Source organism: Berghia stephanieae, chromosome 2 (genome assembly GCF_034508935.2).
Source record: "Berghia stephanieae isolate SIO BIC M18660-M18661 chromosome 2, UCSD_Bste_1.3, whole genome shotgun sequence".
Lineage (NCBI taxonomy): Eukaryota > Metazoa > Mollusca > Gastropoda > Nudibranchia > Aeolidiidae > Berghia > Berghia stephanieae.
In genome coordinates this window covers 97641125-97658504 of record NC_088361.1, presented here as the reverse complement: position 1 = coordinate 97658504, position 17380 = coordinate 97641125, and the positions used below count along the sequence as shown (strand labels likewise).

The following is a 17380-nucleotide window of genomic DNA, read 5'->3' as shown; positions in this document are numbered from 1 at the left end:
GTTGCAGTTGGCCTGTTTTTCTCCTACTCCTAAATCTTTCTGCTCTCCGTTTATATATATATATATATATATATATATATATATATATATATATATATATATATATATATATATATATATATATATATATATATATATATATTTATATATATATATATATATTGAATCGTGTTTGATACAAATATGTTATGGTACGGACAACACGCCGTGGACAAAGCAACATAATGATTTCGACGTAACAATGGGTTCGTTCGACAGTGCTGAAACATGCGAACTGGTCGGACTCTACATCCTGTCACAACTGCAACATACACACACATACATCGGCCTCCATAAAGATGATGGACTCACTATAACCAACAAACGACCAAGAGCGAACGAAAACATAAAAAAACAAATCTGTAAAATATTCCAAAACAACAATCTGAAAATCACAATAGAAGCAAACAAAAAAACAGTTGACTTTCTCGACATCACATTCGACATAAAATCCAATTCATTCCAACCGTTCAGAAAACCAAACAACATCATTAGGTACATTAATAAAAACAGCAACCACCCCCGTTCCGTCATCGAAAACATACCAAAAAGCATAGCACTGAGGGTGAGCAAATTTTCGGAAAACAGAGATATTCAACGTCGCAGCCACCCCCTACAAAGAAGCACTCACAAAAAGCGGATACAACACACCATTTGAATACACAGACGCCCCCCCTCTCATGTAAACCTCAACACACAAGTGAAGAATGGAAAACAAGAAAACGACATATTACTTGGTTCAACCCACCTTTTGACAAAAACGTCAGCACAAACATTGGACAGCAGTTCCTGAAGTTAATTGATACACACTTTCCAAAAAACCACAAGCTACTTAAAATTATCAACAGGAATACCATAAAAATAAGCTACTCGTGTATGTGCAACATAGAACAAATAATTTCAAGCCACAACAAAAAAATATTACTAAACCACCGACAAGAGCAAAACCCACCCACCAGAAAATGCAACTGCAGAAATAAGGAACATTGCCGCTAAAAAACCAAGCCACAGTCACCGATACTAAAACAAAAAAGCAAGAAAAATATGTAGGACTAACGGATTTTAATTTCAAAACAAGATACAACCTCCTCACCTCAACATTTAGAAACACTAACAAAAAAACATCCACAAAACTCAGCGAACATATTTGGAAATTAAAAGACAACAAACTAGACCACAACATTTCATGGAAAATTTTATCTAAAGCAACAGGATACACACCAACATCAAAACAATGTAGCTTATGCCTGGTAGAGAAATATACTATAATCAAACACCCTCATGAAGCCACAGTCAACACGAAAAATGAGATGTACAATACGTGTCCACATCGCCGGAAGTACTTACTAATCAACTACAAACCGGAACCACTTCAACAAACAACAGACAACAAACCAAACTCATGTAACACACAGTCCTGACGATGGCTGATTAGGCCTGACACATCGATGTAGACTGACTCCAACATTGTGGTAAATATTAAAATTTATATATATATATATATATAATATGTGTGTGTGTGTGTGTGTGAATGTATGTGAATTGATAGAGAAATAAACATCGATCAAAGTGGGAAAGAATGGAAAATAAGTGGAGTGTATTGAATAATCATTTTTTATTATTATTATTTTTGAATGCAAAACTATGCTAGCAATATTTATTTTATCACAGACAGCGAGAGTTAGACATACAACAGCTCCAAATATTATTCACCTAAAAGTGAATAATGGAATGGTTTATCCTTATATCATAACTTATGAAAGAAGTTAACAAGTTTCCACTGCAGCTTTCGAATTGGATAAATCCCTTTTGAAAAAAAAAAGTATAATGCCATTATTTTATACTGTAACAATATTTACAAAATACTGATGGCCATCTGGTGAAATATTACTGAGATTTTTTAACGCTAAAAAGAAAAAAAAATCTTATGAGAGTGTCGACTAAAGTAAAAAAAGAAACAATTTAATTTCTCTCTGAACATTATAACACACTGACCAAATAACAAAATAACCTTGCACTGTAAGTCTTTTCAAAATTTCAAGCTCTACGTTAAAAAAGTAATTAAATCAAATAAAAGGCACTCGTAAACTTTACAATAAATAATATGTTGGGTTTTTTAAATGAATGTCGAGTAATTAGTATAGAGGAGTGGGTGTTGTAAATAAAAATAAACTTAACTTACTTTTTTTTAAAAAAGAGGCCCCAACCTACAAAGTTATCTTAGTAACGTGTCACTATAAACCTAACTGATCTTCTAAGTGCATTTTAATTACTATCCTTATTAATTAACTTATGATATAAACAAAGTTGAGAAGTAGGATTGTACAACGAGGAGAAATTAATTTGTGTCAAATCGTGATCTTCAATGGTGTACGACAAGGGTAATTGGATGGAACAAAATTAAACCATCTACCCTACCTCTATACAAAAGTCATTTATTTTTGGAACAGCTTGATTGTCGTGATTAAAATGCTTACACAACAAATAAAAATTTCATGAAGGCGGCTCAATAAGTACAATAATATTGTATAAATATATAAGTATTGAATTGTAAATCTTTCACTTGTAAAAGATTATGGCTCGTTAAATATGACACTCAGCAAGGTCAATTCAAATAGTCATTACATATCATTTTGGTGTTTAAACTTATTTAACTATTTACAAAACAAAATCATGTTTACCTTCTATAAAGAAAATTTTGAGCAACATTTTGTAAAAATTTTAATTTTACCAAAAAAAAAAAGATTGCTATTACAATGTGAAGAAATTGGTACTCATTCTTAACAATCTTAAATTTGTGAAATTAAAACGGGTGGCAAAAGATTACACAAAATTTTACTTCTTACAGAATACATGATATAAATTAAATATACATTCTGAAAAGTAAATGATAATCAGCCGTATAAACTTGCAAGATTAATGGAATTCATTTGTATACATCATATCCTCCATCCGAGGCACTCTTTACACAGTATATCAAAACGTCCAAGATAAACTCTTGTCGTATAAGAGTGCCGTTTCTAATTATGTTAAATGTCTTATGATTTCTGGGTCTGATCTCTTTCAGACCGTTGGAAATAGAACTATTAATTGAGAACAATTAATTTCTTAATTTTTAACAGTGATAAAAATTAAAGATATCATATCCCTTAAAGCTTAAATGCATCCAAAATAAATATACAATACAATCCTTGCTGGATTTCAACACAACCCATTTCTGAAAACTATGCTTTTTATAACACCAAGCTTCTAAAGCATTGTTAAAAGCCATGGTTAGGTGTAATAAAACAAATAAAATAATCATTTCTTATATTTATCAATGCCATGTTAAGCATCGAAAAAAAAATAATCTAAGTTTGTTTGATACAATACTCATTCTGTAAACTATACAGATGCAAACATCATGAGGTCAGCAAGATGAAAACGCATAAAAGAAAGTAATCTTAAAAGCAAAAGATCTAACTTTTGGCACTCTATTGATTTGAGGCAATAATCTCCAGTTATTTCTTTCTCAGTACTTGATGAATCTCCCCTGACTTGTGTTTGATGCTTCCCAAGGGAAGACCCGTTGTGATTTTGTAGTTGCACAATTCTTGAATCCAGTATTAAATGCTTTATTTCATTGTGTCAAAGCTAATAAAATTTGCATGCTGTTAATACTTTTCTTCATAGCACGAAAGCGAATCATCATCCAACACTTAAAATTGCACTTGGTATCAAATAAAGCTTAAAAGAGGAGTGCATGAATCCAGCGAGGTATGTATTTTGAAGCCTTCAAACAAAGCAGTGATAAATATACCCACATTATCCTATACAGCTCATGAGAGTAAAATAATAATAATAGTGTATATATATATATACATACATAATTAGTTAACATAATATTAATGCTGATGTCTGACTCAAATGACTATGTCAACTATTAACCATTAAATGGCAAGAATTAGAATTTCTTCAAAATCAAAATTTCACTCATTACGTAAAGTGGTTAAACTACAGATTTTACCATTTTATCACAAGAGGACAGTAATAGAGATTAACTTATTCTCTAGATGAAAATGATTAGATCTGAAATCTAATCATGCTTGTAATGAACGGGAAGGAAATTGTTGCCATTTCATAAATTGTTTGTTTTATATCATAAATTCATCTCAGGACAAAAACAATATCATTATTTCAAACAGAAAAAAAATGATTAAATAAAAAATTCACGAAAATATTCAAATACATTTTCTTGAGGGTTTTGGCATGGGATTAAAAATAGCTTTTAAAAATATATATGCAAATATACATGACCTTATTAAAAAATAAAAGGAAATCTTAAAATTTAAAGCTAAGGGTCAGCTTCAGTGAAGGATGATATCAAGGTGCCCATATTTTTTTCTTTCTCACCAAGCAAATTTATCTCCGTCAATACTTAGAGTTTAATGCGTGAGTTTTAACTTGAAAATATTATGTATACCATGACTACACAGCATTGATATAGCACTGAATAATCTACGTTTCACATCTCATTTTCAAATCTTCTGATGGCCATATAGTGTAATATAGTTTATGGGATAGTTTAGCAACCTTACAATATTCTAAGTGAGACAACACTACAGTTTACCAGTGGATCTCTAAATTCAACATTTGTTTCTGACAGGGCAAGAAACACATTTGCATTCAAATTACCTTTCATACTGAACCTATCAAGGTCTCGGGTTCAGGGCCTCATCATGAGATCATAAGCAAGTCAGTGTTAAATATTGTATATTTTAAAAACTTTCATTGTGTTTAGTTTTAAACATTTATTAAGCACACCACGTTAAATCACTAAAGCGGGAAGGAACAAAATTAACTCTGGATGAGTCAACAGGGCAAGGGTGAAGATGAGTTAAAAATGTTACATAATTTGCACATCAAAATATATATTTCCTTGAAAAATATACTTGGATAAATATTCTCAGTCTCATATATCACAGTAATGCTTTTGAGATAATTCAAACATGGCATTATCATGGCCGTAGCAAGATTGTGTGCAACAGAGACAACATAATGTGCATATCAACTGTGAACAAAAGCATGATTTTCTCGCATTTCAAGCTGTCGCAGTCGAATACTGTTTGAGGCCCCTCTTATCCTTTGCGTTTTTGTAGATCGAAGGTTAGTCTCAGGAGCAATCACCTGTTCAAGAACAAATGTTAAAAAAATAAATTTAAAAGAAAAAAGAAAATTTGGTATATCTGTTTCCTCACAATTCCATCTCTAAAAACTTCTTGTCGAGGCCAATTTATAGAGATGGAGGCCTTTGACTTCCTTTGTAGGTAAGGAAGGTCATTTGCTCAGTCTCCTAACACACCTACAGTGCAGAGCAGATATATCGACATTACACTTATATCAACATGAAATTAAAGTCTCAATTTTCTTGCAAAATAACAGTAAATAAATATCTGTATAAATGTACTTTACACTTCCCCTGTTGTGAGAATCTTAGAGCAACATTCTCTCGCTTACCATATGTACACCGACGATACCCAGATATATAGCATGTGTTTGCAATCGGATATAGTTTCAAAGATAACTGTTTACGAACAATGCATCAACCATGTGATGAGATGGATGTCTGCAAATAGATTAAAATTAAATGGCGACAAGACTGAAGCCTTATTCATTGCTAGTTCAAATAATAAGACAGATCCATATACACTGGAACTGACAATCAACGAGAATGACAAAATACAACTCACAACATCAGCAAAAAATCTCGGCATCACCTTAGGGAGTGATCTGTCTATGAACAAACATATTAACAATGTGAGAACAAGTGCTATCTGCATTCTAAGAAATATCAGAACAATCAGACCATTTATTAATAGGGAAACTGCAACAAATTGGTAACATCTTTGATATTCCCGAAAATGGACTACTGCAATGCACTGTTTGTTGGTCTCACAAAGGACAAAATAAACAAACTCCAGAAAATACAGAACATGGCAGCCCGCGTTGCACTGCAGAAAGACAGGAAAACTGCAGCTCCCGAATTACTACAGCAGCTGCATTGGCTGCCAGTGGACCAGCGGATTAAATATAAATCTTCAACTATCGTTTTCAAATGCCTGGAGGGCTCGTCACCAGCATATCTCTCAAACCTCGTTGAACGGTATAACCCACAGCGATCGCTTCGATCAACGAACGACCTCAAATTGAAAACACCCCGCTGTCGAGTGAAGGCTGGTGAATGCGCCTTTCAGCATTCTGGTCCAAGGTTGTGGAATTTACTACCACTAGAGATACGTTCTTCGTCTTCACTAGAGGAATTCAAGCGTCGATTGAAGACATTCTTATTCCGACAGGCTTTCTTTTGATTATGTGTATAATTAGCGTTGTTCGTGTACTGTGTTAGGGCTTAATGATTAAGTTAATATATGTTATGCGCCCAGAGCCCTCCTGATGAAGGGATGTTTGGCGCACTATAAATCTATACCATTATTATTATTATTATTATTATTATTATTATTATTATTATTATTATTATTATTATTATTATTATTATTATTATCTCGTAAATCTACTTAAAATTACTCAGAGCACGGTTATATCTGGCAATAATAGGTCTAAAAAAAACACACAAAAACTAAATGTCAAAAAAAACAAAAACAACCCAACCAACAATACAATTTATAATTGGCTAACGACAACCGGCTGTGGTAAAATACAACAACCAATGAAAATGTAGATATCCCTTTTTGAGTGGTTCCTTACCACTTGACACTGCCAATGTGACGAGAACACTTGATGTGGAGTCAGAAAAGGATACCACACCATTGGTACTAGGTTCCTGCCATTTCGCTATAGCAGCAATCAAATCCCTACATTGCTTTGCACATCATAAAGGCGCTTCCTTATATGAGGTCATTGCCAGTGCTAAGGACATGGCCTATAAAATTATTCCTGGTGCTGAAATGACCTTATAATGTTGCAAGCGCCATAAAAAAAATTGAAAAAACAAAAACAACAAATCAAGGACAATCAAATCTTTTTAAATGTGCAATTCCTAGACACGAGGCAAAAAATGACAGAATGGAAAGTTACAATGGCTTCTGATCATTATTCTCAACAATAAATCTCTTAACTTAAAAAGAAAAATCAGTCATTTTATATGACGACAAATTAGATGCAATACTCTTGTGAAGGGTATAGACATTGAATTGTCTCAATGATTCAGTAACCTATGTTGTGAAATACCTGAGGGGGAGGCATTTTGGCAAAACCTCCACTTGGAGAGACAATGTCTGGTCTTTGAGAGACTGGTGCTGGTGCAGACACAACAGAAAGTCCCTGGGATACTTGCTGGGGCATACATCTGACAAGTTCTGTATAAAACAGTAATGAAAAAAATAAAATCGAACTTTGCATATAACAACACAATGATGACCAAATTTCGTGAATAAAAATGTTACTCTATTTCACGAAATATACATTTACTGATTAATAAAATCCCAAATAGCCTATAAGTATTCAAGAAAGAAAAAAAACTGTATTACTCCATGGACATGCTTTTTCTAATAATGATAACATTGTACTACAAAAGACAAATCATTCAACAAAAAGCAAGATGAAGTGCAAAGTGAGATAGAAACATTCACTTTAGATATCTTATAATAATTATATTTTAAAAATAATTGTTTCGAAGATTAAAAGAAAAAAAGGTAGTATTCCATCAATTGGGTTTTTAAATTTTGAGAGAATGATAATGAAAATGTGTAATCGATGATACATTTTGTGATACGTGAAAAATAATGAATATCAATAAATCTACCTACCTAAAATAGCTAAATAAAAGAGAACATTTGTATTTAAAAGCTTTAAAATGTAAAAATAATAATCACAGGTATATTCGAGTTATTTCACTGACGTGAACTAGTCTATTATCAATGGTGCTAGCCTCCTTAGAGCAACAGTATATGATACTTGATGTACTGGGTCATACTAATGGCTTGTCCTATTTAATTTTTATATGTAATTACCCCCCCCCCCCTCCAAAAAAAAATTATTTAAAAACAAAAAAAAAAACAACAATATTCTACTCATTTTATTTAACTTTGAAAAATTGTCAACATAAATTATTCTACATTCAGCTAATAACTTGGTCTTATTTGAGTCACAAGAAAAATAATCTCATGGCATTAAAACATTATTTTTTTTGGTTCATCTGATATAAAAATACTTTTTTCCACCTTTAAATGATTTCAAGAATAAAATAAAGACATCTTGAATAAACATACCATTATCCCTTTGTTTGGCACTGAGATTTCTCATACGGGATGGCGTACTGTTATCTGACCTCCACTCTGGTTGGTAGCCAGTTTTAGCAAGAAGTCGGTTTCTCTCTGCCTCTGTTTCCAACATACTGGCCATACTACGATATTCAACTTCTTGTACTGTTGCTGCAACAGGTCCAGGTCTTGCAGCAGCTCCTAAGGGCTTTCTGGTTAATTTTGAACGCTGCAAAAAGCAAGAGCAAAAAAAGAATTACATTTTGTCGAGAAAAAATTTATTTTATTTTTAATGCTAGCAAATATTTTCAGTCGACAATTAAGTGCTTTGTATAAAATGAAAAGAGCAAAAAATTATTATAGATTCTTAGAAATATATCTCAATTGCCATTAGTGTAATGCACTGCAGAACAATTTCAGTATGTTTGATCGTGTCACTTGGCACTACTTTGACTGAGTACCTTTCACCATGCTTTTGACATTGGTTTTAGTGCATTGTCTAAATCTTTTGTGGGGTTGTCTTGATACTACTGGAACGTGCACAAATTTATTGGATGACAATATATGTACTACTTCTGACATTTGTATGATACATTGTTCACGTCCATGAAAGAGGAATGAAATGCATAATTATCATCTCATTTTTCTTTAATATTTACCTGATAAGACGGAAGAGTTCGTTCATTCAGGTTGGAGAGAGTAGAGCCTTTGTTTTGCCATCTTTGAGTGTAACTGGGCTGATGAAAGGAAGAAACCTGACGCTTAGCTGCCAAGCGATATGGGTATGCAGAAGTAGAAGGAGGCAAGAAGGCACTAGAAAGATAAGTGCTATTATGGGAGGCAGGGTAAGCAGAGTAATTGTAAACATTGGATGTGGTATGAGAAGGTAGTGATGAAATAGTGAGATTAGGGGTTGAACTTGGTGGTCTGTTTTGATATTGTGATGAGTGATGATTTGCACGTTTTGATGAGGAAGAGGCAGGAGCAGAGTTTCTGCCTCTATTATAAGGATGAGCAGATGAAGGATTGGGGGAAGAAGGAGGTATAGGAGAAACAGCAGCCAGTTCTATCAATGAGGTTTTATTAAACACAGTAGTGACTTGAGAAGCAAGAAGCTGGTGATCATATTTATTATTATTATTATTATTATTATTATTATTATTATTATTATTATTATTATTATTATTATTATTATTATTATTATTACTATTACTTAACTGATACGTTGTAGATAAATTTCGTGAATTTGTGTTGTTAGAGGTAGAAGTAGTGGTAGTGACAGTTGCACACGTGCTTGTTGTGACAAAGTGGCGAATTGTAGATGTACTATTATTGTATTGTTGATGAAGAAGAGAATTAGTGGCATTGACCGTGTTGGAGGTGCTGAGCATGCGGAAGGCACTAAGACTATTAGGATTGTAGGCAGTTGGTGAGTATAAAGACTGATGTTGGTGCTGGTGGTCACGGCTATATGAATTGCCCATGTTAGTGGAGTGAAGCATGTGAGCAGTGGTAGCAGTAGCAGCACTAATGCCATGGTGAGAAGTAGCAGTTGGATCCTGTGAGTCAGTCTGGAAAAAGGAAAAGCACACAATAATGTATAGAAGTTAGTGGAGTGGTCTATTTGATATTTAATGAATATAATGAGCTGAAAAAATGGTGAGATGCGTATTAGTCTTAGTAATTTTTTAATCTTTTGTAGAAAAGGTTATAATTCAAATGAGGGAAGAAAATTGGATTTACAAGATGATTATGTGTTAATGCTAATAGATGAATATAATTTTAGAAAAGAAATGAAACCTTTTTGAATGCCTCAATTTATATTCCAGTTTGAAAGAACGCATTTTGAAAGAAAAGATATCAAAAATCTTATACCGTCTAACTGGTATATTAAAAAAAACACACACAAAAATTTCTTTAAAAACCAACAAAAACATCCCAAAAACAACCACCAATATTTCAGTAGCTGAAATATTATAACATACGTCAAGCCATGGAAATATTTTTAAAAGAAACAAAAATCAAAAATGATTATCTCAACAATAAAACTGGGCTGTCATCAACATTGAAGTAAAGACCAAAAAAAAGGACTTAAAATTTTTTAAAGCAAAATACAATTGTTAACTCAACAATTAATGCAACTGCAAATATCATGTAAATAATTATTTTTTATCTAAAAAAGCTCCAATCAAAGATTTAGACCAATCAAATCACTCAATGCTTCACAATTAAAACAAGAATGTAAACATGTATGTAAAGCATTTAATTTGACGAAATCACAAAGCTATTGAACTCAGGGAATTAAACAATCATACATTATGTTCCCATATTAAATCCTTTAATATATATGCAATTAATTTTTTGTTTGTTCATACAATGTATTATATATCATAATGATGGTAATCATAAATCATGATTTCAATAAATGGCAATTATATTAAGTCCTGATTTCCACCTCCTTTTGCATTTTGTATTTTAAATGTAGTCTAAAATCTGTAAAAACGTGATACAAAAATACCAAATCAAAGTCTGCAAACTCTATGAAATATCATCTGTAACGTCAATCTCATTTAAAATCGACCATGTGAATTTTTTCCATGAGCAATTTCTTTAAAACCTTCATAAATTATAATATCGTCATTTCTCTCAAGATATCTTATATAAATGAATAAAGATATTTTTTTCAAAGTGTAAATGGCAAAAATTCCCTAATCTTTTTAAAAATAACTCTGAAAGATCACGGAATAAAAATAAAAATACTAATAATTGAAAGAAAAATGTACACATCTATAAAACATGCATTTGTAGTAAGATACCATATTACAATTGTAAATATAAGTAAGCACAATAGTGCCTATGGATATGAATTGTATAGATAGAGATGGCGGTGGGTAGGCATCAAAATTTGGTAGTAGAATAAAGAGAGAACACCCAGGAGAAAGCCGGGACTGGCAGCTCATGTAGAACTTCCAAAACATAAAATGAGTAAATACAATAGGAATGGAGTGAGAATAACATTACAAAACTTGAACCAATGTTATCACGACTGTTCTCTTATCAAACAGTGAATACTATGCTGTCTACCTGTCACCAACTTCCGTCTTTAAAATTCGTAAGCATTATGGTTCCCATTATGACCACCAAGCCCACACGCCTAGCTATAACTCGAAAACAATAGATCTCTCACACATCCATTTCTTTTTGTTAAAGTTAATAGTCTATAAAAGTCAAAAGGTCAGTTTCACCATCCCTTTCATCCACTTGCCCCAAAACATGATAATAGTGTCACAGCATAAAATAATTCTCTGAAAAAAATTTGAAGCGTTAAATCCCATGCCATTATATCAATGCAAAAGCATCATTATTACCAAACAAAGCTACCATCACTACCGTTTAGTATGAAAGCTTTGCAAACAGCACGCTGTTGCCTTCAAAAATATGTCATTATTTCGGCTTACAGGATCAGCATTCATATCTCCAGGGGGCGCTTGACCTGACAGTGTTTGTTGGATGAACTTCTGAAAAGGCACTTGGTTGGATTGAAGTACAAGTGGGTGGGAATATACCATTGATACGGGCTGGTCAAGGGAAGAAACATTCAATCCAAGTTGATTTGTATTTATGTTTTGAGAGGAGCCCGAGGAAGAAAATTTCACATGCGGAAATTCTTGCTCTCTACTTTGAGTGACAGCATTTGGTGAGTTTGATGATAAGGTTCTTTGTAACTTGGTGAAAGCATTTTTCTTGGATAGAACGTGATTTGGTCCAAAGTACCGATCTAGCAGAGTTTTATAATAATGTGTATCTTTAGCTTTGTTTGGAATGGGTTTACATAGGTCCAGCTCTCTCTTCACCTTTTCCAGTCTCTGGAACATCTTGATAGAATAACAGTCCTGATAATCAGAAAGAGACATCAAGGTCAAGTTGGTGATTCATTACAAAACTGAAAAGTCAAATATAAGCTTACTAATACCACTAAATATAAACTGAAGATTAACAGCTAATAATAAACTTGACTATCCTATGAGTTAGTGTTTCTTATACATAATTTACTCCCGGAATCATTGCAAACATTACATGATCATTATTTTTTTATTTTTCTCTGGGATGAAGAGAGATTTAATAAAAATGAACATGCATGATAGTGCAAGCAACGATCTTTGTAGAATATTTCGTTCTTTATTGTTTTACGTCTTTTTTGTTCAATACTTTTATAATCCACAGCTTCAGTCAACAGTTTACTTGCTTTTGCTAGGGAAGACAAAATACAGTTGGAATACATATAAGCACTGAAGAAAAATTAATATAAGAACTTTTACAGGCAGTAGAGAAAAAATTTGCTGGTGCATTCCCTCATTCAGTTGTCATAAAGAAAAAATATAAGGAAACACATATGGGCTTGACTCTTCGGGAATGGTAATAATGATCATTATAATGATGAACATAATAATCTATTCTTTTTTTTTTTAAATAGGGTTAGGGGTTAACATTGTTCCATACAGCCAATGTTTATTTTTGCCAACAAGTACAGAATTAAACATTATAAGACTATCTTTAGCAGATTGATATATAAGTAACTTGCAATCATTTAAATAAAGGGTAATTCTATCATCTGTTGACTCAAATGGTCATTTAAAATATCTACTTGGGCATAATGACCGGTCCTTATTTTGACCTAGGCCTTGGGAATTGCCACCTGGCTACCCTGATTTCAGATTAATTTGCGTGCACCTACAGACTATTATTGATGGCTAAAAGGTTTCACCTCGAGAACATAGATATTTAATTTCCACAATACAGTAGCATAATAATTAAAATAGATGTGTGCCTGTGCGTAATAGCATTTATATCTCAGCAAATACTGCGAGTTCTCCACTAGTAATAATAATAATAATAATAATAATAATAATAATAATAATAATAATAATAATAATAATAATAATAATAATAATAATAATAATAATAATAATAATATACAGTCATCTTATTACTACACAAATTGTCATTACACACCTATCTTCAGAATTTACCAAATGAATCAAAACCACGTCAATCCTATTTCACCATAAATTACAAAACGTTATACATTTTGATCTATCTGGCATGCCATGTCAAAAACAAATCATTGCATCACTGCCTGGGCTCTCATTAATCATTTGTTGTTCGACGAAGATGGTCAAATAACTAAATGAAAACATATCATATACAAGTGAATAAGCGATGATAAACGCGATGCTATTGTTAATCAACCAATCTATTTGATCAATTGAAGACACTGGATGATTCCATTCTTGTTCATCTTGACAAAAATATTTATAATTTTGATAACTTGGAAACAAAAAATGCTTACAACGTTCAATGTCTTAATAATGGCTTTTCAGCAAGGAATTGAATGCCGTTCTCCTGCAGGACAAGCTGGGATACTTTTCATTATATTAAGTAATGCTAAACTCAAAGAAAGAGAGAGGGGCGAGGGAAAGAGAGAGAGAGAGAGAGAGAGAGAGAGAGAGAGAGAGAGAGAGAGAGAGAGAGAGAGAGAGAGAGAGAGAGGGGGAGGGGGAAGAGAGAGAGAAGTGGGATGAATTATGCTAGACATAGAACGACAATGAAGAGCCAGCAGCTACAGTATTTCAGATGTTTCTTATCAAATTGTTTCATTAATGAGCAGATACGTAAGCATGAAACTATAAATCAAAGAGATGACAAAAAGCACATAATTTGCCTCTGTAATTTTAAATGATAATTCTGATGCAGAGACTCAGAAGATAACGGAAAAATGACTGTATACATACAACCGCAAGTTGCTACAACCAGATGAATGTCATAAAACAAAATGAAGGAGTGGAATCTTCAAAATATTTTCCATAGATTTGGGTACAAATGCATATTATAAATCATTATCCTCACAGAAAAAAGAAATGACTGCAGCAGGATCATATCAAAAACCTTGAAACATACCCAAAACAAGGTATGTATTCTAAGACACTTCAAATCAATAATTTTTTTTTTTTTAAATGTGACCCACTATATAAAAACGGTATTGTGTCGGGTTGAACCAAATTTGTAAAATGGAATTTAATGTATTAATAGTTCGATTTATAAAATGTGACAGTTGAATAGATTGATGAACTACATTCATTGATCTTATTGAGCGAGGCAGACCGATTCAAATAAAATGCTATGATTTAGACTATGAAGTAAACTGGTAGGATTTGCCATAATACTAGATTGTGAAGGTTGGTCACATAATATACTGCTATTTTTTTAATCAAGCATCATTATACATTTCATAAATGTGTTAGTTTTAGAATGTATAAAAGCCATATGTAACTAAAATAATTTTATTATTTACAATATAATTGATCTAAAAAAGTTAAAGTTTGATTTTTACTCATAAAGCTCTTTATGATCTATGAGGAATTTTTAGAAAATCAAAAGTAGTGATCTTTCACAATCATAAATCATTGTATACCATATTTTGAAATACTAAGAGCAAAGTGAGACTTTCATATTCATAAACAGATATCAGGACATTTGTTTTTATATTAGATTGTGCGCTGGTACTCAAATATTGTTTATTACATAAATAGGTGAGTTTTTGTTTTCCATGGAATATCTGGAACCAAGTTTCTTCGTGCAATAAATACAAGGACGAATCCAACCAATATCCAGTAAATCATAGATCATGAAAAGCTGAAACAATAATAGCAGCCAGAATGAACAAATATGGAAAAGCAGGACTATAGATAAGATAATACAAATATCTCATCCAGTCAATCTTTTGGTATGGTTTGAGGCTTTGACACTCCTGACAAAGCCAATAAGAAACAGACGTGCATTTGAAATTGAAGGCCACAGCTGAATCCTGTGCATCTCCTGCACAAAGCACAAGAGAAATGAAGATGTAACAAAAGCGATCGCGACATTTACTAGCCCAAAAAATCCTCTCTAATCAACTGCCAATAGAAAAAAAAATTGTGGATAAGCAGTGTTACCTGACAAGATTGTCTGTGCAAGACTATACAGCATACAGCAGGGTATTGTTATTGACAAAGAGGGAGAGGATGGCCAATGAAAATGTGGATTGACAACATTCATAAGTTGACAAAACGGCCAGTGCAGCAAAAGCTGAAGAAAGCACTAGACAGGTCAACGTGTCTGCTGAATACCGATTGTCACCCTAACAAGTACCTAGTCCAGGAGCTGCGCGTGTAAGTGATATCTGAAACCAGAAATTATATGAACTATTTTTTTTAAAAATTAAATCTAAAAAACGACGTTTTAATGGGCCAATGGTGGATCCAAGCTTGCAACGCGGTGCATACCATTAAATGTAATTTGGAAACTCATAAAAAATAGTTATTTTAACTCTAATATGAACTTTGAACACAGACTTAGCAGAAAAATCAGAATTGGCTTAAGACCATGATCTGGCTATAAGCACACTCTACTTGATTCCTGAGGGCTGTGTTTATAAATGGAAATGACTGTAATCCAGAAGTCTTTAATTAAGCGTCTCCTTCTCTTCATCTTTCTCTTCCTCCTCCTCCTCCTCCTCCTTCTCTTCTTCTTCTTCTCCTTCTCTACATAAACCTATTTACAGAGCCCGACCAAGTGTTACTGTTAAATATTAAAATGTATGTAATTTTTCTGATTAGTGAAAGCTCTTTTAAAGAATCTTTATTCTTACAAGAATTAAGGTAAGCTGAACTAAAATGGAATACGGATATTAAAAAAAACAAACTGGACATAAATAGAATAAATGCCATAGAATAGTATCAAAAAGTAAATCTAATAATCAAATATCAAATACGAATCGTAGAGTCTGTCATTACTGGGAACTTGTATCAATTACCAATTCACATCAACTTCAAAGCATTCTTAAACTGAATTGTTAACAAAAAATAATGCTATGCTGCATTTTAAACTAAATTGTGTGGACTCGAAATTTTTTCGAGTAGGAAAAAAATGGAAAAAGTCTAAAATAATGATTACAAATATTATATGATGAATAGCTGATTATTTCTTGACAAAGGCCATAAACAATTTGAATGAATGGGGTAAAAATGACGGCTTAAGTACTTGGTGGGGTAGCAATGTGAAAAATAGTTATTGACTATCTATGATATTACTCAGAATATTAAGTTAAAGTGAAAGAATTTGAGGATATGTGAGTTGTGAGGATTATGATATTCGATATCGCGATTAATATGGTGTTTCTAAGGAGGTACATTTGGCTATGAGGAATAAGTTGGGTTTTTTTTTTATTTTGGGTTTGTTATTTCTTGTTTTGTTTTGTTTTTTTCCAGAGACATGATCCTAACATACCTTGGAGTATCTTAGAGATCTGGACACCAGACTCTGATGATGAGTAAACAACTGTTGAATAAAATGATTTCATCAAAAAGAATACCCTTTGTAAAAAAAAAATAAAAAAATTGTGGACTAAAGAATTTAGTCTTGTCGTTCTTCAATCCTCTAAAACAAAATCAATGAGAAAATAATATTATGACAAGCAAAAATAAAAACCATTTGCTGGTCATTTTTTTTTTACACACATCACTTTAAGCATATCCTTTTATATATTTAATGGTCCAATACAATAGCCTCTTCACTTACCGATGATAAAACGGGTTATAAAATAAAAATAATTGATATTTCCTCTTGAGTCATTTTGAAGAAATTGCATATCATTATAGTTGTTTTGATATTTGTTTTTAAAAATGAATACCAAATAAAAAATTTAAAAAAACAATACCCCCTCTACCCCCAAAATATAAACATTTCAAATTAGGTTCTGCCAGAATATTTTCCACTCTCTTATTGAAATGAAAACGAAACAAAATGAAAAAGAATGTCATAGATTTTTTTTAAAGGCCTAACTTCTCTTCAACGGACTAGAAGTAAAAACTAAAAATAACTAATTACCAAGAGCACTGTTCAGTGACAGCCATCTTGATTTTGTAAATATTTCTCTCACAAATTTGTTATTCAAGTATTTCAAACCACAGAATAAGTGACAGTATTTAGCCCAATATTTCTTACGTTAATGATAAAAATCTTCATAAATTATAGCAATCTGA

General features: G+C 32.3%; 1 protein-coding gene and 1 long non-coding RNA gene across 22 annotated transcripts in view; one reads left to right on the top strand and one right to left on the bottom strand.

The window, feature by feature from the left end:
- The first annotated feature begins 1130 nt into the window (after window positions 1–1130).
- Window positions 1131–16742, top strand: LOC144965982 (uncharacterized). The gene is made up of 4 exons (XR_013644134.1): window positions 1131–1511; window positions 11758–11994; window positions 14207–14265; window positions 16607–16742. It is a non-coding gene; the product is annotated as an uncharacterized LOC144965982 (long non-coding RNA).
- Window positions 1638–17380, bottom strand: part of LOC144965980 (tubulin polyglutamylase ttll6-like) — a 43838-nt gene continuing 28095 nt past the window's right edge. For 5 of the 21 annotated variants that reach the window (XM_078901903.1, XM_078901907.1, XM_078901904.1 and 2 more), the window contains 6 exons: window positions 16626–16676; window positions 11756–12190; window positions 8957–9868; window positions 8307–8526; window positions 7267–7394; window positions 1638–5205 (listed from right to left, as the gene is read on the bottom strand). In XM_078901903.1, the coding sequence (XP_078758029.1) occupies window positions 5086–5205; window positions 7267–7394; window positions 8307–8526; window positions 8957–9868; window positions 11756–12190; window positions 16626–16676 (1866 nt within the window). In that variant the 3' untranslated portion in view covers window positions 1638–5085. The remainder of the gene's footprint in view (window positions 5206–7266; window positions 7395–8306; window positions 8527–8956; window positions 9869–11755; window positions 12191–16625; window positions 16677–17380) is intronic. The other 16 variants (XM_078901919.1, XM_078901921.1, XM_078901920.1 and 13 more) reach the window with 8 other exon arrangements.